Source organism: Leptonychotes weddellii, chromosome 3 (genome assembly GCF_054177405.1).
Source record: "Leptonychotes weddellii isolate Sample4059 chromosome 3, ASM5417740v2, whole genome shotgun sequence".
Taxonomy (NCBI): Eukaryota; Metazoa; Chordata; class Mammalia; order Carnivora; family Phocidae; genus Leptonychotes; species Leptonychotes weddellii.
Genome location: NC_138371.1, coordinates 99,102,201 through 99,126,000, shown reverse-complemented (window position 1 = coordinate 99,126,000; position 23,800 = coordinate 99,102,201). Strand labels below are relative to the sequence as shown.

General features: G+C 53.9%; 1 protein-coding gene across 20 annotated transcripts in view; it reads left to right on the top strand.

Annotated features, from left to right (window-relative positions):
• Positions 1-8,195: 8,195 nt before the first annotated feature.
• Positions 8,196-23,800, top strand: part of BIN1 (bridging integrator 1) — a 55,739-nt gene continuing 40,134 nt past the window's right edge. For all 20 annotated transcript variants that reach the window (XM_081814641.1, XM_081814639.1, XM_081814636.1 and 17 more), the window contains exon 1: positions 8,196-8,462. In XM_081814641.1, coding sequence (XP_081670767.1) covers positions 8,379-8,462 — 84 coding nt within the window. In that variant the 5' untranslated portion in view covers positions 8,196-8,378. The remainder of the gene's footprint in view (positions 8,463-23,800) is intronic.

The window sequence follows — 23,800 nt, the reverse complement described above, 5'->3', positions numbered from 1 at the left end:
GCTCCAGGTAGGTCTCCCCCACTTTGGTGCTGAGTGCCTTTGCTGACCTTGGGTGGACCATGCCCAGAACCAGGTGCAGTGGCAGCATTTGAGCATGGATTTGCCGAGTGTCTGGTCTGTGCTTCATGGAGATTGTTGGGAGTCAGACCTAACCAGACCTAGAGCCTGCTCCCTAGGAGTGTCAGTTGGGGGTTGTGTTCTCAAATGGAGCATGACCTCCACTCAAAGCCTACCACAGTTCTGTGTAGGATCCTGGCTGTCATTTCGCAGCTCATTGTCTGAGAAAGAAATGATTCTTCCCCATGAAGAAGCATAACCTTCACCTTCTACTCTGGTCACCATCAGGTCAGGAGGAACACAATGGATGCATATCCACTCACTGTCAGAATTAAGAACTGGATCTTAAAGCATTTTCCCTCTACAATCACAGGTTGACTTTTGGGAGATGCGAGGTATAGGAGAAAGGCAGGCACAGAGAAATGCAGAGGAGGGTCACTTAGCCCTGCCTGAGTTAGATGGGTGAAGAAAGCTCGCAAGAGGAGATGACATGTGAGCTGGGTCTGAAGGGTGAGGAGGCGATGCTAGGTACCCAGGTGAAGACATGGGGGTGGGGGCTGGGCATGGCAGCAGGTGCATATGAGTCTTTAGGAAGGGTACATTCAAAGCCCCAGCACACCTGGGGGCTGTGTGGACAAGGGTGACATGAATCAGGCAGCCCCACTGTACCCAGGTGTTTGCTTGCAGCCACAAGGATGCTCAAGGAGCAAAACACTCAGCTGGACCACAATTATGTTTCAGGTATATATGATGAACTAGAGTAGAATAGGTAGGAGAAGAAGATGAGAAGAGAAAAATTCATCATAAAGAAAGAAGGAAGAATCTGGTATAAGGGGAGAAGTGGTTCTGGATGGAGTTGTATTTGCTCCACATCCTCGCCAACATTTGGTGTTGTCCATCTTAAATTTTAGCCATTCGTGTGTGTGTGTGTGTGTGTGTGTATGTGTGTGTGTGTGTGTAGTGTTGGCTCATCATGGTTTTAATTTGCATTTCCCTAAAGACTAATGAAGTTCAGCATCTTCTCATGTGCATTTTGCCATCTTTGATGAAGGGTCTCTTCAAATCATTTACCTGCCTTTTTGTTGTTGTTTCTTAAAACAGGTTGTTCACCTTCTTGTTACAGAGCTACAACAGTTGTTCATATATTCTCGATACAAGTCCTTTGCTTGTCTGCATCCTGGGTAGTTTTTATCCAACTGGATGACCTCATAATGGTCTCTTTGAAAGAGCAGACTTTTTAAATGTTGAAGAAATCCTATTTATCACTTTTTAGTGGGAGCTTAATCTTCAAAATATAGATAAGCCAAAATTTAGAAATTTACTTATCTAATGAGCCCATGCTTGGACGTTTAGGCTGCTTCCCACTTCTTACTGTTTTACTTGTTGTGAGGAATGTCACCGTACTTAAATCTGTGTTCTGTGTTCTCAGGATGCCAGTGCTTGCAAGGCTTTTGTTACACACCCTGAAATGGCTTTCCTAGAGAGAGCTCCTGGTTCCTTGTATGTGAAGCTCAGTTTCAAAGGACCATCCAGTCCTCTTGAAAGTCCCACAGCTTGTTAGTTTGTTTATAGATAAATGAAACTAGAAATGCCTAAAAACATACATGTGCCATTTTGTCCCTGCTCTGTTTGGGAAAGGATTTTTTTTCATAGATAATACAAAGGCAATGCTGGTAAATTTCCAGTGAGCATTTCCAAAGGCTAGAATCTTATTTCTAAGGAAGTCAGTAGTGATTTATTGAAGGAGCACTGGGCAAAGGGCTGTTTGCTTTTCTGCGTCTCTATTTGCCCATTCGTAAAGCTGGAAAAGGTCAGCCTGCTGTGTCTCCCCACAAAGAGGGCCATAGACCAGATTAACTGACAGACAGAGTTCCTGGCCTTTAGGACAGTGTGTCATGATAGTAACTACCATTTATCGAGGCCACTAAGCCCAGGGCTGCGGGGCCTATGTTACCTCTAATTCTCAACAGCAGCCTTGCTTCACTTAGAAGCTACAGGCAGTGACTGGCCCAAGGTCACATGACTAACAGTGGCAGAGCCTGGGCCTTCTGGCTCTGAAGCCTATGATGTTGTTGTTTTCTTGCTCTACTACATTTTAGCTATACACCACACACATGACAGCAAAAGTTTAAAGATATAGAGGTTGATTATCTTAAAAATTTTGCTTTGCTCTTGGAGACTTCATTTGCGGGTGGCAAAAGGGAGTAAGTGGTTCCTACTGGAAACCTTGTTTCCCAGAAGCCTTGGAAATATCCCAGAGCCAGTTGGTGGCCCAGCGACTGGCCTACCCCTGACTCTTCCTGGAGCGTCTGGTTAAATCAGATCAAGGTTGGAGCTAAACATCTGGAGTGGTAGGTTTGAAAACCAGGAGGCAAAGCCTGGGACAAGTCTCCTGTCAGAAGGTCCTCTGGATGGTCGCCCTCCTGTTTCTGCAAGGATCTCCTAGATTATGGCTGCACAGGCCTGGGAAAGCGGATAGATGTCAGTGCTCGACACCAGCTTGAACAGAGATTGTGAACTGCATGTCTTCAGCCTCCTTTTCCACCTTTAGTCTTGACTCCTATCCCTTCACTAGGTACTCATATGTCCTGATTTGCCCAGAACACTCCTGGTTTATGTCTACTATCAGTTGTAATCCACTGCCCCAACCCCTTTTCATTTATATTGATTCAGACAGTTCAGGGAGAGGCACTGCAGAGAAACCCTCACTTGATGATACATCAGGGAGTCATTAGGGTTGTCTCTCAGAAGGGCATTATTATGAGAACATACATTAGCCCTGACTCTTTTGATTGTAAGTGACTTCCAATTGGCCTCAGCAAGGAAAAAAGATATATTGGTTGTCATAGCTAGACTGTTGGAGGTGAGGGGTGGGCAGGACTCAAGCCTGATTGGAAACAAGTTCTCAAACAATATTGTTACATCTGTCTCTCCTTCTCTGTTTCTCTCTCTGTCCACATCTCTCCAACTCTTGTTGATTTCATCTTCTAGGCAGAATCCTCCACAAGGTGGGCAAACTGGCCCCCCGGGGACTCTAGACTCACCTCCTCCCTGCTTAGCAACTCTCTTGAAAAGAGGAAGTTTCCTGTCCTACAGGCTCATATTCCTTCATGCCCAGGGAAGGCTCTGATTGGCTCTGCCTGGGTCATGTGCTCATCTCTGAGCCAGCTGTTACAGCTTGGGTGAATGGCTCTCCTGCGGTACCTACACATAATGGCACAAGGGACAGGGCTGCACCAAACCACACCAAACGAGGAATGAGTCTATAAAGAAAGTAGGTCAATTAGCTGAGCAGACCAAATTGATGGCATCTGCTATCCATTGTATTCAGCCATCATTTACATGGTCACTTCTGATACTCCGGGGGTTTTATGTATAATGTTCATCATTTTCACAATTATGTAAAGAGATTCACCCCCATATTACAGATGAGGCTTGAACTGTTTAAATAATATAGCCAAGGATGGAAAAGTGGTCAATGCAGGAACTGACTTCTGACTCCAGATCTGTCTGATCCTCCTACAATATCCTGGTGGCCTTTTACAAGTGAGAGGGAGTGAGGATAATCTGTCAGGGGGCCCTTCTTGGACATAGATCACACATAGGTTGCCCTGAAATAATGCTTCTGGAAAGACAAATCCCCTTCTGGTTCTGCCTGTAGATTCTCCTGGATTCTCCATCTCTCTTGGAGATGAAGCCTGCTGTCCCAGGAGGGAGGTAGGAAGCTGGCCCATTCCAGTCACTGGAGATGGCCAGGTGCTGAGTGAGCTCAGCCTTGGACCTACACTGTGCCCTGTGGCTTTGGGTAAACCCACCCTGTCTTCTGTGAGTCCTCATCGTTATATAATGATGGCAAGAAGTCTTACTGCTATCAAACACAGGATTCTTCTGACAGTCACAAGAATATAAATAAAAAATCTTGCTTCATAAGCTGGAATGATGATGATGATCATGAGAGCTTCTTATTCAATTCTTGAAGAACAGAAGGAAAACATGGGGGCAATGTTATTTTCTCTCCAAGGGAAATGGAGGACTGCCCTTTGCTTGTGTGAGTTCTTCGTGATTTGGAAAATCCTTTCCACAGACTTCACAGTTTAGCCATGCAGGTCGGCAGGCACAGCACACATAGTCTGCCTTAATGCTTACTCTTTCTGCGCTGCCATATTGTAGTTTCCCAACCAGCACCCCAGGGGACAGCTTCCTCATTTTGATTATAGCATTTTTTTCTGATCACAAAAACAGTGTTTGCACAAAATTTGGAAAATAAAAAAGTGAGGAAAAAAACTCACCCTGAATTGCTCCACCCAGAGATACCAACCACATTTGGATAGCAGCTGACACCATATTCATATACAAGTTAATATCCTGCATTATTCTGTTAACAACACATTAACGACATTTCCCCAACACAAAAAACTTCATAAGCATTGTTTTGGCAAATATTTCATGCATTGCTATACTATAGTTAATTGCACGTGGTAATAGGCCTTTGTGCAGAGGTCTGGAAGTAGGCTGGACAGCTAGGCCCTCGGGGTCTTCTGTGCAGAGCTGGAGGGACACAGAGGGGGAGACCTGGGCCCTGAAGGGACAGAAGGAAAGGCAGGCCCAGAACACGTTGCATATTTGCTTGTCTGTTCATTTATTCTTGCCTCGATATTTGAGGCTCCACTAGGCACCAGGTTCCCTTCCTGTTCTCCTGTCAATGCCCACTTCAGGTCTTCAACATCCCTCCCTCAAAGAGCCTCCCTGACCCTTCCCAGACCCCATCCTGTCCCAGATGTAGTGCACTCCTGGCAAAGGGGCCCCACGGAACCCACGGCTGTTTCTGCAGAGCCCAGCTCGGGACTGGTACTTAATAGGTGCTCAGAAATGTTTGGAGACTGAGGGACTGAACTAACGTGAACAATAACAGCAAACAATGGCAATAAATAGCTAACACTCATGTTTTCAGTTTTGCATTATTATAGTTAAGATGACAGAAATCTGTGTGATTAAAGCTTTGCTAAAATTTTAAATTATTTCCTAGACTTGAAATTCTAAGATTGAAGAATGTAGGCATTTTGATGAGTCTTTATACATATTGCAAGACTGCTTTCCAGAAATTCCATTATCTGTTATACTCTCAGAAGCAGTGCTTGTGAGTGTCTATCTCTCTGGTTTAAGTAATGTAATTTAAAAAACTGTTCACTGATTTGATGAAAGTAGAGGCAGGAATGATATATTTCATTGATTTAATGAATGCTTTTTTAGTTTTCTGGTAAGACTGGAATTTTAAAGTTTTTTTTTTTTTTAAGTAATCTCTTTACCCAATGTGGGGCTCGAACTCATGGCCCTGAGATCAAGAGTCACATGCTCCTCTCACTGAGCCAGCCAGGCACCCCAAGACTGAACCTTTATTTTTTTTAAAAGATTTTATTTATTTATGAGAGAAAGAGAGAGAGGGAGCACGAACACGAGCAGGGGGAATGGTAGAGGGAGAGAGAGAAGCTGGGAGGCTGATGCAGGGTCTCGATCCCAGGACCCCAGTATCACGACCTGAGCCACCCAGGCGCCCCAAGACTGAACTTTTAAAACCTGTTTATTGATCATTTGAATCTCCAGTTTTGTGAATTGTCCATTTGTGCCATTTGCCCAGTTATATTGGGATCTTAGTGTTTTTGTTGTGAATTGTGAGAGTTCTATTTTATTTTCAAAAATATTTCCCCAGTTTCTAACACTTTGATTTTTTTTATGTCAAATTTCTTTTCATAGAAATACCTTTATTTTTTGTGTGTGCGTGTGATAGTGAAAACAATGGACTATTATGGTAAAAAAAAATTAGACATTATAGCAAATCATAAAGCAGAAAGTAAAAATCTTCTACATTCCTACCCTCTTGGACTTGTAACTAACATTTTTGGAGCATGTCCTTCCAAACTTTTAACCTTATATGTTAACAGTATTTTTTGAAGTTTAAAAAACTGAAATTTTTATGTATCCTCAAGCTAGCATTGTTTATTTCAAAATATCTTCCAATGCTTTTGCATTTAAAAAAGCCTTTCTAATCTAGAGATCACATTAAGAATTACCTTGTTTAAAGATAGAGCTGTGTATGTGTGTTTAGTTATGAAGGCCATATAGCATATTACGGAATATTTAGGAAATTAAGAGGAAAAAAATCAGCCATAATGCTTTAACATTAAACACGTCTATTTCTTTTGTGCATGGTCCTTTTGAGTCTTGGATCATGAGCACTTGTATTTATTTTTAGTGGTTGCAAGGATAGTGCATGCACAGTTTTTGGTCTTCTCCTTTTCACTCACAATTATACCGTAAGCATTATTTTTATGTTGCTACATCTCTGTAATGGTTGTTTAGAATGATCCCCCAATGGCCCCTTCGGTCGCTGTGCAAGATTCTATCCTGCTGATAACCATCTAAGTTGCTTCTAATTTTTTTGTCAAGTGATATTTTGAAACACCGAAGTCCAGCGAAGCAGAATCTCCCACTGTTCCCTGGGAGCCAACTGGAATACAGTTTGACTTCTGCCCATTTCCTCCTTTCTTCAGAGGAATGTTGGGAGAAATCACTCTTAGGGAATGGTTAGGAAAACGATAACCATAAAATTAGGAAAAGAGACCATGAGGTAAAAGCACATTAAGCCTTTAGAAGAAAGTTGCTTTAGCAACTCAGGCCGGGTTGTTTAGGTTTTGTTTTTGTAGCTCACGAATTGGTCATGAGTTTATAATAATTTTGACAAAATGCTTTCCATTTGTGCAGTGCTTGGTGTTTTTTCTGGGAAGCAGTTCAGTGTCTCAGCTGAGGACTTTAGTGCAGGAAGACCTGGATTTGGATATCTGCTTATCTCTTGTGACCTTCAGCAAGCCTCAGTCTATCTTTCTGCAAAATAGGAGTAATAACAGGCCAGGAGGGAGGACTGGTTAAGATCATCCCCTATGGGCGTTAAGCAGTAATGGGAAGAACCAGGAGGAGTAGCCAGAGTTCAGGAGGCCTTCCAGGCAGAGGGAAGCCAGAACCTTTTACTCCTGGGCCTCAGTTTCTCCATTTGTATGGGGAGGGCTCTTGGTGTATGGTCTGCAAAGCCTTTCCTGCTCCTCCCAGAGACCCCTGCCCTGGCTTCTGTCCATTCTCCTCAGCAGGGCCTTCAGGACTCCTTTCTCCACTCAGCTCCACCAACAGTCCCTGAGAAATCTTCCAGGGCTGTCCCTGGCCTCCAGGACAGCAAAGGGCTGTGGCATCCTTCATAGTCTCTGACATGATTTGGGGGAGGGGTGTGAGTGGGATCAGTAGATTCAATACATATTTATAAATTTCGCATGTGTCATTAATTTGTTGGCAAAGCTGGTTAGCAATAACCTTATCTTCTCTTTGAATAATTATCATCAATCATTTTTTTTTTTTTTTTTCCCCAGCACGGAAGAGAAGACAGCCCACAGGGTAGTGGTTGAGACCCTGGAACGCAGAATCAAGAGATTTGGTTTCAGGCCTGTCTGTGCCCCATTTGTAAAATGGGAATGATAATAGCACCCACCTCCTAGGGCTGTCGTGGAGGCACTTAGCAGAGTGCCAGGCACACAGTAAGAGCTCAGTAATGTTAAATTGTTATAATAATAATAATAATAATAATAATCAGCAAATGGGAAGATGGAGCGCCTGGTTGGCCTGGAACTAGGTGCCAGGGACAGAGATGTGAAGTTGTCCCAGGGGCCCCCAGAGAACCCAGGTGGAAACCGGTGAGTCTATAGGCCAGGAGGAGGCGGAACGTCCAGCGTGAGGCCAGAGCCAAGCCCCAGGCAGGAGAGTGGGCTCCTGCCGCGCGCTCGCAGCCGGGGCTCTCCGATTCCAGGGGCACGCACCAATCGCAGCACTTAAACCCCGGTGTTTGAACGCACCGGTCTCAAACTGGCTTCCTCTCCCGGGAAGACTGGCATCTTAGTCTCCGCCCCGGGGCGGTGTCATAGGAGCGTCCCAGGAGTCCCACTCGCCGCAGCTCCCGGCACCCGCGCGCACCGCTCGCTCCTTCTTAGCCAAGCGTTCCGGAGCCCGCAATGGCCCTTTAAAAGGCAGAGTCTAGTCCAGAGGGGGCGGGCGGGGGGCACTGACCGCCGCCCGAGGCCCGGCCCCTCCTCCCTGCCCCTCCCTCGGTCCGTGGGTCCCCGCGTCGCTCGGCCGCTCGCTCGCTCGCCGGGCGCACGCTCCGCCTCCGTCAGTCGGCTCGGCTGTCTAGCGCGCGGCGTGGAGCCGGAGCCGGGGCCGGACGCGCGGCTAGGGGCTGGGGCCTGGGAGATCGGCTCCCGCCACCGGGCCGGGCCTGAGCCGCGATGGCCGAGATGGGCAGCAAGGGGGTGACGGCAGGGAAGATCGCCAGCAACGTGCAGAAGAAGCTCACGCGCGCGCAGGAGAAGGTGAGCAAGCCCGATCCCCGGCCTCCGCGCGGTCCGGGCCACCTGCCCCCCCTCCCCCTCCAGGGGCTGGTCCTCACCCGGGATCCGGCGCTGTCACCTCCGGACGATCGCGCCGAGGGCCTTCGGGGGTCCATAGGCTGCGGCCCCCAGCGTTCTGGGCGCCTCTCGGATCCACGTCTTCTGTCTCCCCACCCCCAGCGGGGGCAGAAGAGGGCGCAGCTGTCCCCTCACCCCCCCCTCCCGCGGCTCCCCCGGCTCCCCCCACCCCCAGCTTTGTATCTTCTTCGTCTGTCTGCAGGGAAGAGGCGGCCCACGCTCTTCTCGGGGCGCGAGGTCCAGTAAATCCCACCCTGGAGGCCGAGGGCCCGGAGGCTGGGAGGCGAGGTGGCGCCCCCAGCCCCCCGGCCCCACTCGGGCCACGCGGGCGGGGCCGGCGCTGGGGGGAGGGAGTCTGCCCCTTGTGTCCCAGGGCTTCTCTGCTCCGGGAATCCCGAGGCTGCCCCTCAGCGCGCTAGCTCCAGGCCCCTGGGCACTTCCTGAGCCCGCCGTTCCCTCCTCCCCAGCCGCCTCTCCACCTTCTGTCCCCGCCGGCCGAAGGAAGGATCGGGTTTCCTTTCCTGAGAGGTGCCCGAGGCCTGGACGCTCCGGCCTGGCCCCTGGGGAGCACAGCACCGCGCGCCCCACGGGGAGGTGCCTTCGTCCGAGCCTGGGCTTAGCGTTTCCGGCGGCTGGGGAGGGAGTGGTGGCTCCGGCTTTGGGAGCCCACCACCTGGGTGGGGAGCTGGCCCGAAGGAGCTGGGGCCACACCGGGGGCGTGGAGGGCGCCGCAGGAAACCTGACCCCTCAGTGCCCAGAGCAACTGGCAGCAGGAGAAGGGATGGAGCCAGGGCTTCCCCTGGCACCCTGACAGTGCAGGAAATGCAGTATTGGGGGGCGGGGGTCCGCACCCGTTCAGCTTTCTATCCCAAGCCACCTCTGGTTCATTGAATTGGATCACGCCAGCTGCTGACGCCACTTCCCCTGCCGACTCGGACTCTGAAATCTAGGATTGCAGAATCTGCTCCAGCCAGGGTGGTCCCCCAGTGCCCCCCAGCGGAGTCTGCCTTCTCTCCCACCCGACGCTCAGCCAAGAGTGGGAACTCGGGGACAGGCCGGCCTCCTCCAGCCAGTCTGTGGCTGTTTATAAACAATGACTTTTGCAGCTGAGACCTGCGGGTTCCCTAAGGATGCAGCCACGTGATGGGGGGGCAGGGGCTAGAGCTTCCTCAGCGCCTCCCCAAGAGTCCCGCTGCTCATCCTTGTAGTCCGCAAGCTAAGGAGATGGGTGGGTGTGCGTGGAGGTTAGGGCCCTCAGCCAAGCTCCAGAACTGGCCGGCCCCAGCAGCTGTACACCCTTCCCACCGCCCCCACCCACTCCTGCCCCGGCGGGAGGAGGGATTAGAGCACCACAGATAGCTGGCTGGGGGCTGGGAAGACTTCAATAAGCGCTGGTGGTGGTGGAGGGGGGCAGATGCTGCTGCCGTTGCTTCCTCCCCCCACCCCCCTCCTGCCCAGGACTGGGTAATCCATCTAGGTGCCTGGAGCCGGCAGCTCTGGGCTAAGCCGACTTCCTGCTCCTCAGGGGCTGAGGAAGATGAATGGGAAGCAGGTTAGCTGAGATGAGTTTCCTGCCCCCACTCCACTGATGTCCTGCTCTTCTCTGGCTCCCCTTTGCTCTTTCGGTGTCCCCTTTGCCCTGGCTGCCTTGTCTCTGCATCAGCATCTTTCACTAATTTCAGGGGCAGTAGGCATGAGCTGTGTCCCCTCCTTGTAAGTGGCAGTACGTCATCACTGACCCCACTGAGCCTCCTCCCCTCCCTCTTCAGCTCCTGTTCCGTGGCCTGGGCAGTTGGCTGACAGCTGGTCGGCCATGGACGCTGGCCTTGGCCAAAGGCTGGCCCTTCCCAAGCCTGGGCTGCAGGGGACTGGAGTTGTTTAGTGGTACTGCTGCTCTCTTCCCCTCCGACACTGGGCGCTGGTTAGGAGACCCTCCCCCATCGGAAGTCGGAGAGTAGCCTTCCTTCAGTCCCCTCCCTTGTTGGCCCTGCAGCAGTACCCCCTTCTGGGGAAGCCTGATGCCTCAACCCACACCAGCCTCTCCCCTTTGCCCTCCTGTGGTTCAGAGTCTGTTGCAGCATGGGTCAACGGCTGCCTCCCTAGCACCTTCTGGTGGTGTTCAGGACCCCGTCTAATTCACATTGCCAGTGGTCTCACAGGCACCCCTGCTCCCGCCTCGCCTCGGCCGAATCAATCAGTAACGGGGGCAATTCCAGTTGTGTTGCCATAGGAGGGCATTTCCTGACCAGGGACAAGTGGTAGCTTTGGTGCAGGGCCTGGGTACTATCCCCATAGGTAGAAGGGCCTCATCTCTCCTTTTCTTCTTTCCCAGTTTCCCGTCTCAGCCCAAATATCCACCAGGACTCAGAGGGTGACAGTGTGGTCAAGGAAAGCTTACCCTCTGGTGTCTGTGGAGCCAGCTCTCCTGTGCCCCCAGCTTAGTGTGTCTCTCCATGGGTCTTGGCTTGGCATTACCCATCTCATCCTCCCTTGACCCATGCATCACTGGTCTGGGTGCTCCCCCGGAGGGGAGGGCAGATCTGTGTGTGTACCCAGGCATTTACCTGGCCCCAGCAGGTGCAGAGTGACTGTTTATGGACAAACAAGGGCATTTGGGGGCTTGCTTGGCAGCCCTGGTGCAGGCCTGTGGGTGGGCTGATTTGTGCTGTGTTCTCTGCTTTCCCCCGTTCAGCAAACCCTGCCTTGGACATGCGCTGTGCGCCTGGCCCTGGGCCGAGCCCGGGGTGCAGTGGGGAGCGGGGTATGGGTGGTTGTGACTGCTGTGGAGCTTACTGCTGTAAGGTCCCGGGGCCTCTGGCCATGAGGAGGCATAAGAGTATATTGGAAGGGTCACCAGGGTCTGAGCATGGCACTGCACTCCTTGCCTCCTAGCCCCTGGCTGCCCCCAGAATGCTGGGGTACAGAGCGTGTGCCTGGAGCTTGGGCTCGGGGGCGTCATGAGGTCATCTTCCTATTGCGTTTGGCTTGTTGGACCCTCTGTGAATGACTTTATCCATTTTTGGGCCTCAGTAGGGTGGCTGGGCAGAGCCAATGTAGGGTGGAGCCTGGGTCAGATGACAGAGGATTAGAGGTTGGCTGGCTGGGCCCCTTGGGGGAGGGGTAGGTGGGGGAGAAGGGACAGCTGGGGTGGGGGTGGAATCTGGCCCGCTGGCCCCTGCCCCTGAGGCCCACTGCTTAGGAGTCCTCATGGAGGGAGGCCAGAGCTGGGCTGATGATGAGCACAAGGAAGAAGGCTCTGGCGGGAGGTGGGAGTGTGCACTCCTTCTGTCCCCTGTGGCAGGCCCTGAGCCTGCTGGGAGTGGGGAGGCCCAGCTGGGAGGGGGCAGGGCCCAGGGCCGGCAAGTTGGAGTAGATGCTCCCCAGAGGGAAGGTGCAATGGCAGTTATTTATAGGACCCTGACACATGGCCATGATGGCACCATGCTCGTCTGGTGGTCAAGGTCTCCTAACAAAGTAGCCGTATGGGCCTCAGCTGGAGCCAGGCCTGTACAACCAATCCTTACCCTCACGACAGCTTTAAGAGGAGCCACGCCACGCGGAAGAGCAGGTGCCCTGGGAGGGGGTCCATCTGGGTCTGCGGGAGGGCCTGTGAGGCACCAGGCTCCTCTCACCTCCCTGCTTCCCCAGGGCCCAGCCAAAAGTTGCTCCTCTCCCCCCACATTCTGCATTTCTCTTTCCTCATCTTGGTGTCCCTCTCTCTGTCCCTGGGTATCTGAGGACTCTTCCTGCCCCTCTCTTGTCTGTGCCCACACCCCCCCAGTGTCCCCTTTCCCTCAGCCTCTCTCTATCTCCCTGCTCTGTGTCTCTTTCCTCTGAGCTGGCACAAGGCTCTTGCCCCTCTCTACCCTCAGAGCAGCTTCTCCCTGAACCTGAATTATCGGTGCAGGTGGTTGTGGTTCACCTTGCCCGCTGGAGGGAAGGCTTCTGAGCCAGCCATCATTTCTGGTAGGGTGTCTATGGGGACTTGGGGGACATTTGGCTAAGGAATGTGGGCATAGAGAGGTTGGAAACATGGCCTCCAGAATTCCCCGAGCTCCAGTGTGCCCTGGGGGGAGAGGAGTCTCCACTCAGGTGAGTCTGCTGGCTCATGCCGGGGCTCAGGGTGAGGCAAAGGCTGTTTTACCCAGGGGCCTGCGGAGAAGGGTATGCTTCCTGGGCTACATGGGGCCTGGAGAAGGTGTTCTGGGAGGGTCTGTGTGGCCAAGGTGTGGGGTGAGAGTGAGGACAGGAGGCCACTAGTTCACTTAAAGAGAAGGGGCCCAGTGTGTTGGGAGTGGTGAGGGGTGGCTGGGTGGTAGATGTGGGCCAGATTTGATCAAGTCTTGTGGGGAAATCTGTGTATCTCTTGGATTCTCAGAGAAGCCGAGGTTTGAACGCTTCTCCTCCCTTCTTCGCAGATGACCCCGTCAGGGGCCCTCTTCCCACCTCCAATTTCAGGTCCCTGCCCCTGGACTAGGCAGTCTTGATCCATTTTGTCCCTTCCAAGCTGTGTGACTTGGACAACATGAAGAGAATGCTTCTGTCCCTCCCTCCTGCCTTAACCCAAGGCCAGGCCTTGCATAGTTCTGTTTCCATCAGGTTCTAGAATCCCTGGGTCCTACCCTCTGCATTAGGCCTCTTTCTTACCACAGGAGAAGAGACTATAAGGGCGCGTGGGAGAGACAACATGCATGGGCTTGGCAGGCAGGCAGTCCTCAGTTTCTGAGGTAGTCCTCAGTTTCCCTGTCTAGCTAGGACCTTGGGCAAGTTGCAGGACATTCATGTATAAAATGGGGCAATAATGGTTCCTCTGCACATATTCATTTTGGAGAGTAAAGCCTTGGACAGGGCCCAGCACAAGGCAAGTGCTCACTAAATGCCCACTCTGTGGGGCAGGGCAGTACAATGAAGCGACCCAGGAGCCCGCTGTCCCTGCCTAGGCCTGCTTCCCTGCGAGTGTCCATTTCAGGCCTCTATAGACAGCTAATCCCTGCTGAGCCCTTAGCTGATCAGGGCTTATGATGCCCCAGTGCCTGGGTGGTGGTGGTGGTGGTGGGGTGTGTGTGTGTGTGTAGAGGGGCAGCCTACAGCAGGGGAGGGAATCAGACGCTTCTGGAGTGAATCTTAACTCACCTTCCGCATAAACTCGGTGGCTCTGGGTAAGTATCCCCCCTCTCTCTGGGCTTCCTCATTTTGGCCCTCAGTAAAGTAATGGGGGGTTGCTTATTTATTCTTCTATTCATGAAATGAACATCAAGCACCTACTAGGTGCTGGGCATTCTTCTAGGGACAGGGGATACAGGGCTGAACAAAACCATGCCCTACCCTCAGGGAGCTGAGCCATCAGGGAGGGCGGAGGGGTGGGGGGAAGATGGTAGAGAAGCAAGCAACTGTGCTGGCGGGTAGTGAACAGGAGGTGGCCCTTCACTTTTGCTCAGTGGAGTCTGATGAATGGGCTCAGCCTTTCCTGAGCATCCCCAGTACCCCTGCTGAGGACTCAGGTGGGGCTGTGAACGTGGGTGCTCACACAGTTCATGGGATTGGCCAGGGGGAGGCTGAGTGGAAGCTTCTGGTCTCCAGGTAAGAGGGCACCTGGGGGAGGAAGGCTTTCTGTTGGATGCCACTCTGGTATGTTGTGTTTTTCTACAGCCTCTTTGGCAAGTCTCCTTTTGGGATTAAAGGTACAAAGAAAAGGATGCCAATGCTAAAACCACTCAGCAGGGCACTGACAGAGGACAGGCCTGGGCAGCTTCAGAGGCTGGGCAGGGGCTCTGGATATAGGATGGGAAGACAAAGGCGGGGGGACCCTGAAAGAGGAAGAGGGAGGCACCGAAGATGGCCCAGACTTGGGGGCAGGCTCTTGGAAGACTTTTGAGAAAGCTGAGTTTACAAAGCTCTCCCCAGGCCTTGCTGCCTTTGGGTAAGTCTTGTTCACCTCTCTGAGCCTGTTTCCTCACCTGATCTAGACAACATATGCCACGGAGCATGCTGTGCAGATTAAGTGGACCGAAGTGGAGGACAGGGCTCATCATTTCCCAGAGGAGCTGGTCTTGTGCCGTGGAAGGGGCCCTCTCATGGGAACTGGCTGGTACCTGGGGCCCTTGGGGCCTCTCCAAAGAGACTGCCACCTCCCAAAGAGGCCACCCACTTGTGGACTGGGCAGCAAAGCTGGCTCCATGCTGAGGGCTGACAGGGGTCAGTGCTGGGCAGTTGAAAAGGGAAAGGCAGGCTCTTCTTGCTCCAAGGGAAGCCTTTGTCAAATATTAACTTAGTGATAACAGCCATGGTTTATTGTGTACCTGCTGAGTGCCAGGTGCTTGGTAAAAATTCTCATCCCACTGCAACCAGGTGAAGTCATGCTGATTCCCATTGAGCAGATGAAGAAACTGAGCCTGAGCAGTGGTGTGACTTGCCCATGGGCTCTCCCAGTCAAGTGTCTGGCTTACCACGTCTCTGGTGGAGCCATGCAAATGAGATATGAATCTCTAGTGACCCTTCCTGACCTCTCCTGATCAAGAAGGCCTTGTCTATTAGGGGAATCATTTGACAGGTTTGGGTCCCCAAGACCTTCTTCCTCCCCCATTAAAGGAGATTTGAGGGCCCTTGTCCCCCACTGGATCCTCACCTGAGTATGACCTTTACCCTTTTGAGATGTGTGGTGGGCTCTGGGGTGAGGGGATGGCCTGAGCTTTCCTGATGCAGTCTAACACAAGAGTTTCTGCAAGAAAATGAGGACAAAGGAGGCAATGTGGTGTGTATGTGAGTGTATGTTTTCCCAAATATAAAAGCCGCATCCAGTTCATTCAGTATAAAGAAACCATCTTTATTCTGAGAGTCTGTCTACTTTTGTTTATGTTGTTGCAACAGTGTTTCTTTTATGAAATGATGTTAATACTAGTTATTTTTTAATGTTCTTGGGGGAAGAAATAGTCATGCAGTTGAACACACACACACACACACACACACACACACACACACACACACCCCTTTTCCTGGAGTGGAATCTAAAAGTCTGGGACCCACTGCCCTGGGGGAGCTTGCCGCCCATCCTTGTGGACTGGCTGTGTGGAGTGGGAAGGCAGCTCTCCTGGGTCCAGGCTTGAGTCTGGCCCATGGTAGCCTGGGGCCAGCCTCCTGGAATATCTGCTCCCTGAGGGTGGGTGCTGCTTCCTGCGGTGGCTGTGGCTTCTCCCAGCTCAGCGCGCTGTGTGTGCTCACAGGGATGCATGGATTCTTCAGGCAGGCCTGGCAGAGGCCCGGGAGATCCCCTGGGTTTTCGGGGTATAGGGTGGGTGGGGTAGGGCAGCTGGGGCTGTAGGATTTCAGGCCTTCAGAGAGCAGAGGAGGCCATAGTAAGAGCTGAGGGCTTGGAGTCAGATGGAGGGGGGCCCCTGCCCCCCTCCACAGGCCATTCAGAGGGACTCAGGCATCACAGCAAATACCATCTCCCACAGTAAAAGGGCCCAGGACTGTGGTGGAGCTTACCTGAGCCAGGGGCTGCAGTGCTTGGGCCCAGAAACTGAGGTTCTCAGGAGTGGGCAGGGGCCTTGCTGGGGAGCCCTGCCTCGCTTTAGGCCAGATGCCAGAGAGGCCTTGGCCTGAGCCCTCTGCCAGAGTCTTCTTCCAACCTGAGGCAGCTTTGGGTGACAGAAATGCCAGGGATTGCTGACCTGGGGGCTGCGTGGTTTGCTGGACCATGACTTCACTGTTAGGGCCAGTGAGAGGCTGCCCTCAGACCCATTTCCACCGTACTCTCTGCAGGCCTTCTTCCCTCCGCTTCCTGGACCTTACCTTCAACCCTGCTGCTCAGGAGATGGGGTGGGATTGGGGCCCCAGTGTGGGCCAAGAGTGGGAGTTGGAGCCTGGCTACAGACAGTGGCCTCAGGGCACAGAGAGCCATGGTGCCCTGGGGGTGGGCATTTGTGCCTCCCATGCTGTGCCCAAGCCTGGGGCCACAGGCCAGCCCCCCACCGCTGCCTCTACCGAAGGGTGGTGAGTGGCAGACATGCCCGCCTCTGCAGGGTGAGGGCCGCAGTGGCTCTGGGCTGAGCCCCCTGGGCTGGGGAGTGAGTGGGCAGCAACAACCACCACAGGGAGGGACGTGTACCAGCTGGTGTGGGGCCAGGGCTCCGAGGCCTTCTGGGCCCCTGCAGGCCTCCCTGTCCTGGAGATGCCAGGGTGTCTTCTTAGGGATGTCCCTGCTGGCTCCTTGTTTCAGATGCCTCAACTTACATTGAATTAATTCTCTCAGGTTGGGATGACCTTATTTATTCTGGCTGTCATTCCCTTGTTTGTGGCTTGCCCACTGTGGCCCAGGATGCTGAGTTGCTGAGGGTACTGAGAGAGAACCTGCCCCTGTCCTCAAGGAGCTCCCAGAGCCCGTCACAGCACTGGGGAGAGATCGAGGCAAGGGTGCTGGTGCTAAAGAGCTTCTCATCCAGCCAGGGCAATCAAGGAAGTCTCCTCGGAGGAGGAGGCACCTGAGCTGGGTTTGAAAGGCAGAGGAGGTGGGTTGTGGGGAGGGCAGGGACGTTTTTGGCAGACTGGGTGGCTGGACTTTTCCAGGGTGGCTGGAATGTGTGTGAGTGAGGGTGGTCGGGATGAGACCCAAGACCAAAAGGATAGGTGGGGGAGAGCAGGCCCTGGAGGGCCGGGAGGGACCCCAGACCCTTGTGTGCCTCAGCCTGCTCACCTTTCTTCCTCACATGTTGCCTGAGCAATTTGTCTGTTTGTCTGTCTTCCAGTCTGGGCTTAGCCGAGAACCCGGTGCGTCACTGTCTAGGGCTGAGGGAGCCCCTGGCTTTCTGAGGAAAAGGAGACCCACCTGGGGTGAGGGGGTGAGTCCTGAGCCCCCTGAGGGAATGACCTCAGGCTTGGCCAGGTTAGGATCCAGGTGTGCCCAGGAAGGCACAAGGCGGTCTTGGGTCGGGCTGCCATCCTGGAGTCTACCCTGTCAGGGCTGGGATCACAGGGGCTGGGTGATGTCTGTTTCCCAGGCTTGCTAGAAAGGCACAACATCCTATAGTCCCCACCCCACATGTGTACTGCTTCTTTGTTTTGGGGCCCCAAGGTGACACTGAGGGGGGGTGACACCACTAGGCTTGGAGAGCCTAACAGCTGGGAGGGGCCATCAGTGCATCAGTTCACCCCTCTTCCGGCACTCCTGTGTGCTCTGTCCTTCGTGGCCAGGCCACTGGTCAGATGGCCATGGGGGGGTGTCCCCTAGCTCCTGGGTCAGAGCAGGGGAGGGTCCTCAGAAGAGGAGGGTCCTCAGGGGAGGAGGGGTCATGCCAGCGGGTGGGGGCCTCTGGCTGTAAGTGCAGACTGCTGAGAGAGGCGTGGACAACAGGAACAGTAATGTCGGTAATGTTGTACGGATGGAGGCTCAGGGGGCAGCGCTGGCTGGTGAGGCACGTTGGGGTTTCCACTCAGGCCTGAGGCTGGAGGAGCCATCAGAGGCTGTGGGGCCGGAAGGGGGATCCGGTGACGGTAGAGCCTTCGTCAGACTGGCCCCTTTTCCAACAGCTGCTGCTACTTTCTTTGGACCCTTTGGTCAGCTCAGCCTCTCCCCAGGACCGTCGCCAACATGCCTGAGCCCTGGATGAGCCTGGGCCTGCCATTGGGCACCGGGGACAGACCTGGCACAGGAGACCTGGGCCGGGAGAGGCCCCTCAAGGGGACCCCCACTCCCCACCCCCATCTGCCATGGCGCCGCTAGTCTCTGCTCTGGGATGGCATCCACTCTGCCAGGACATGTTAACTATCTCGGGGCCAGATCTAGGTGGTGTGTGGATGCAGGTGCTAACCCGGGGCCCCGGAACATTGGTAGCTGGGCAAGGACAGAGGACAGATCGAACCGGGGTTAAGAGGTGTGTTTGGGAGGATGGAGCGTGGCCCCAGTGACCACTTGCCTCCTCTGCGGTCCAGGGCAAGCTGCGCCCCTCTTTCCTCCTTTGTACATGGGAACAAGAGTTCCTGCCCCCACGGCCTTGTGGATAGGGCCCAGGAGGAAGTGATGTGATCAGTGCCTGGTCCCTGGTGGGTGCTGACACACGGGTTTTTTCCCAGGGAGCATCTTGGGGAAACCCCTGAGAACCCACAGGTATGGACCATTCTGGCTTTTGTGTTTTGAGCTTTTTGTTTTGTATATGACAGGATTCTTGAAATTGAGCTGCAGTGTACCTTTTTTCCCTCTTTTTTCCTGTACTGGCTGAAAAAGCTTAATTGGGAGGAGGTGGTATCATCTCCTCCAGGAGGGAAGTCAGAGCCCCCTGAGCCAGAGCCCCGTTGAATGAGGTTGGGGAAGGACACATGGTTCCAGGTGGGCTGTGCTTTCAGGGACCAGATGCGGGGCATGGAGCGGGGGACAGAGGTGAGGGGTCTCCCATCATTCATTTACTCTGGGAGCCTGATGTGCAGCAGAAGAGCACAGGCTTGAGAGACCTGGCTTGAACCCTGGCTGGGCCTCCGAACCCCAGCATGCCCATCTGGGAACTGAGAAACATGAGATCCTCTTATCAAGGGAGATAAGGTGAACTCTGCTCGTGGCAGAGCTGTGTCTCTGCTGGGTCCAGCTGGCTTTAGAGGGTTCCGGGGGGGGGAACACAGTCTTCTTATCTCTGTGGCATTGTGTAATTCTATGAAGAACCCTCACACCCACTTTTTTTCATTTGATTCGTTGTCTCGCTGACCTGTGAGGTAGGCAGGACGGGATTATGGTTCCATTTGGCAGATGAGAGCACTGAGGCTCAGGGAAGCCCTGGGATTTCCTACCTTCCAGCCATCAGACTTGGCCCTAGGTTGGCCTTTCCTAGGTGCTGCCCCTCCCATCCCTGAATCCAGGGCTAGGGAGAGACTTTTTTTTTTTTTAAGTAATCTCCACACCTAAGGGGCTTGAGGTCAAGAGCTCTACCTACAGAGCCAGCCAGGTCAGCCAGGCTCCCCTAGGGGGAGACTATTGAAGTGCAAATATGCATGCCTCTGTGTGTGTGTGTGTGTGTGTGTGTGTGTGTGTGTGGTGGGGATGCTGACCCTTGGTTGCCCCAGGAGGCTGGCACATCAGAGGAGAAGGTGAAGCTGCAGAGCTGGCCCTTCCCTGAGTCAGGGGTTTCCTCATAGCTTGGCATCCACCAACCAGCTCCATGAGGGAGGCGGGAACCTGGCTGCCCCCAGGAATCAAGGGACCCAAGAGGGTCAGATTTGGACAGAGCTGGCCTGATCTGCACTCCTCGGGAAGCCCAAAGGTAGAGAAGGAGCTGAGCACAGGCACCATAGCTCCCACCTCCCACGAAGAAAGAGTTGGGGATCCTGGGGCAGGGGACACTTAAGGATGAGCTAATGGCTGGGGGTGTGAGCTGAGTCCTGATCTGAAATGAGAAACAAAATCCACAATTAATTGGATGCATTTGCTGAACCTAGGACAGGATCCAAATACTGTTGTTTTTCTGAAATATAAACTAAGCCCTGGGGTTATTAATTTGCATCCCCTCCCCACCCCCACAAGGACAGTCTAGCAGTCTGTCCTGGCAGTGGGCTTGGCTGAGCTAGAATGTCACCACCTTCCCCAAGCTGACTGTCTAGCCCACCTGGTTGAGTGGACTGTGAGTCTGGAGGAGGCCACGACCAAGGCAGCCCCGGGCCCTTCCTGAGGACATTGGGGGAGGCCCTGCCTTGGATCTGGTGGACCGGTGGGGGCCGCATCCTCATGTCTGATCCTGGCACTGCTGGCCCAGGGAGCTGCAGAAACTACCTTGAGGGAGAGCTGAGTCAGCACCATGGGAAACCCATGGTCAGTAGCAGGGCAGAACCTGGTGCCTGCATTCCTGCTTTGTGCCACTGCACTCACAGGTCACCCTGCCCGTTGTGTACTCCAGGAGAGCTGGGGAGGCCGCCACCACATTCTGCAGCCAGCGCGGTGCTGCTCCTGAGCAATGCGGTAGAGAGAGAAGCCTCTAGGAGTCAGGCGCTCTCAGCACATCCTGAGACCTGAGATTCTAGCTCCTGTTCTCCTTCTCTTTTATCTGGGACCTGGGCCAGCTACTTAACCCTTCCTGCTTTGGTTTGCTCCTCCGTAGAATGGGGTAACCATCCTCCCCGCTAGACCCAGAGTCTTTGAGGGTGGAGGCTGGTCCCACGGTGAGTCTGTGACCCTGTCACCTGCACACAGTAGACACTTAATGCTAAGTGAGTTGGAGTGAGGCTCCAGCGCAGAAGCAGTGGTAAAGGTTTTACAAAGCACCTTATGCGGGGTGGCAAGGTCGAAGGCTCGGGTTCAAATCCCAGCTCTGTTGCTCTCAAGCCCTTGACCTTGGGCAAGTTACTTATCCCCTCTGAGCTTCAGTTTGCCTCTTTGCGAGGATTAAATGGGAGAATGATGTCTCCATTTCACACCAAGGACAGAAAGTTGGGGTGCCAGCTCCCGGAGCCAGCTCTACTCTGGGGTGGGGGTGGCTGAGGTGCCTTAGGTGGGTGTGGGGTGTTCGACTGTGCCTTGGCACTTTGTGTGTGTCTTGTTGGGCCATCTTGGCCAAGTCTAGGCCAACCTTGGCCCACCGGTGGTGCAGGAGTCCAGGCCCAGCGTGAAATCTAGATGGTGGGCCTGAGGCCTTCAAGGAGGAAGGAAGGAGGCATTGCTTGGAGAGGACCTCATGGGGGCGGGGGTGGGGCGCTGGGTGACAACATGCCCCCCCCTTTACTGCCCACCCTTTCAGCTCTCCCACTCTGATTTCCTCTCCCTGTAGGCAACAGAATCCCTTCCAGCTTATAGACGATCCAGAAGTGTCCAGAGCTGTAGCACAGGGTGGCCAGGGGCCAACCTTCAGAATCTGGGATCGGGTGTCCATCCCCAGGCCTTGCCCCACTGTGATCTTTCCTGTGTGCCTCTCCTGGCCCCTTCCCATGATTTTTAAATTTTTTTTTTTTAAAAAGGATTGGTAACTCTGTCTGGCTGTTCAACTTCCCCTTTGTGTTGAATTGTGTTTCTTCTGGTAAGGAGGGCCCCAGGGGAGGAAGGGACAGGTGGGCATGAAACCCTCTCCAGCAGGCATAGAGGGTGTTCTGGTGTTTGCTATGATTTTGGGGGGTCTTTGCCATCCCTCCCTGTCCTCACTGCCTCAGCCCTTCTGGAACCTTGGTGGGAGCTTGGATGTGTTGAGTGGAGGGATGCAGGAGAGATCCCTGGGGTCCCTCCTTAGTTGGTGAGACAGGGGTTCCAAGGCTGATGGTCTGCATGAGCCCCGGGAAGCCAAGTTGGACAGGTCTTTCACGGTCACCTGGTCCTCACTTCCCTCCTTTGGTTATAGAGGTAGGACTCTGAGACCTGAGAAGTGATGACATGCCCAGGTCTCTGTGGGCCCCACGTCATCCCCCTGAGCTGTCCCCGGCGCCAGCGAGGCCTCCAGCCCTCTGTTCCTGTGCACCGACCTCCTGTGTCTGCCGGGGCTTGGGGGGGTGGTGCCTTCCCCCTCAGTCTGCCCCTTGCCCACCCATTGCTTTAACCTCCCCCCAGAAGCGCAGAAAAACAGGATGCAGGATCAGCAGAAGGAAGCCTGCAAAAGCCTGTCCTGGCCCCTGAATATTCATTCCATCTCCCAGGGGCAGGGGCAGCCATGTGACGTCCCCCAGTCTGTGGGTGGTCCCACTTGCTTTCCTGACTCCAGCCTTCACTCTCCACCGGATTACTGGATTACCAGGTGGTCAAACACCCCTTCCCCTCCGGGCCCTTCTCAAATCTCCCCCTGCCTCCACTAGTGAAATGCAGTGGAACTAGTCCTCGTCTGCTGGGGAGCACTGAACTAGCCAGTCCTCACCTGTTGATTCCCCAACTGTGAAGTTGGGGGTCCCTGCGGTGCCCTCACAGGTACTGGGGACTTGTGGACAGTCCAGGGCTGAGGCAGGGACGTCTCGAGCATGGCTTTGGGGCAGAGGGCGGCCTGGGAGTGAGCACAGGGACCGGGGTGAGGCCCCCCTCCCCACTGACTGCTGGGCCATGTGTGGGTTGTCTGCACTTTGGTGGGCTGGACTGGGTGGGAGCTATTTAAAGGTGATTGTGGGCGTTGCTCCTTTGAATAACAAAAGTAACAATAACCGAAATAGTAGCAATAATGTGTTTGGAAAAAAATACCACATATCTTATCTCCTTTAAGTACTGTTTAATAGTTCTAATTTCACAGATGTGGACATGGAGGATTCCAACTGGTGAAATAAATGAATGACCTGTTTGCATATTTAGGTCGAACTTCTCTGATAGAAACAGACATATCCAAAGGGCTTAGGGCATCTGGAGGGGCAAGTGAGCCCCTGTGCATGGGGTGGAGTCAGGGAAGCCTGCCTGGAAGAGGTCATTTGAAAGGCCAGCATGGGCTGGCATCATTAAGGAAGAAGGGTCTCCTTGTGGAGCTTGTGGGCACCCAGGGCTGAACTTTCTTGGTCCCAGTGCAGGTGGGTACTTGACCCTCTCTTCCCCTGGCCCTGGCTTTGTACCCTGCTGAGCTGTGGGCTGGGCGCGTGCTTTGTTGCTCTTCCACGCGGGCCGTTCCCCCACTGAGCTAAGGAAGCAGCCGATGAGGGGTCTGTGGGAGGCGGTGCACTGGAGGGGCAGAGTCCACCCCTCTGTCGATGGCCTAAGTCCTGGAGCCTGGGGCTGAGAATAGCACCCACACATGCATGGAGGGGACAGATGGGGTGGGTGGTGGCCCTGGGGGTGGTTGTGCTGACATCTCTGAACAGGTGGTGTGGGGTGTTGGGCCAAGGGTGGGGTCGTTCCTGCCCTCTGCAGGCCCCTCGCAGCATGACAGGAGGCCCTGTGTCACTCAGATGCCCTGGCTTCGAGCCTTCTCTGGGCCTGTTCGTAGGGTGGGCTGTATCCCAGGTCCATGCCAGGAATGTCCAGGTGCATCAGGGCTACTAATGGTGGCTGCTGCTGGTCATAGCTGCTGTTTGGTTTCCACGGGATCTACCGTTTCAGCCTCTTACTACCAAAGGGGGCCAGGGTAAGGGGGTGGCGTGTAGGGTCCCTGCAGAGCCTTGGGGTAGAGGAGGCTGCTGAGGGGAGGTGGATTGGTGTTTGCCGTCCACCAGGAGTGCGTAAGCCTGAGTGAGTCACAGGGAGCAGGTGCGCTTGGTGGCAGGCACCAGGGAAGGCGTGTGTGGGCTGGGGGTGGGAGGGTGGGGCAGGGTGGGGACCAGGTGGGAGAGGCTGCCTGAATTTCTGGCTTCGGGATAAGGAATCCCAGGTCAAGATA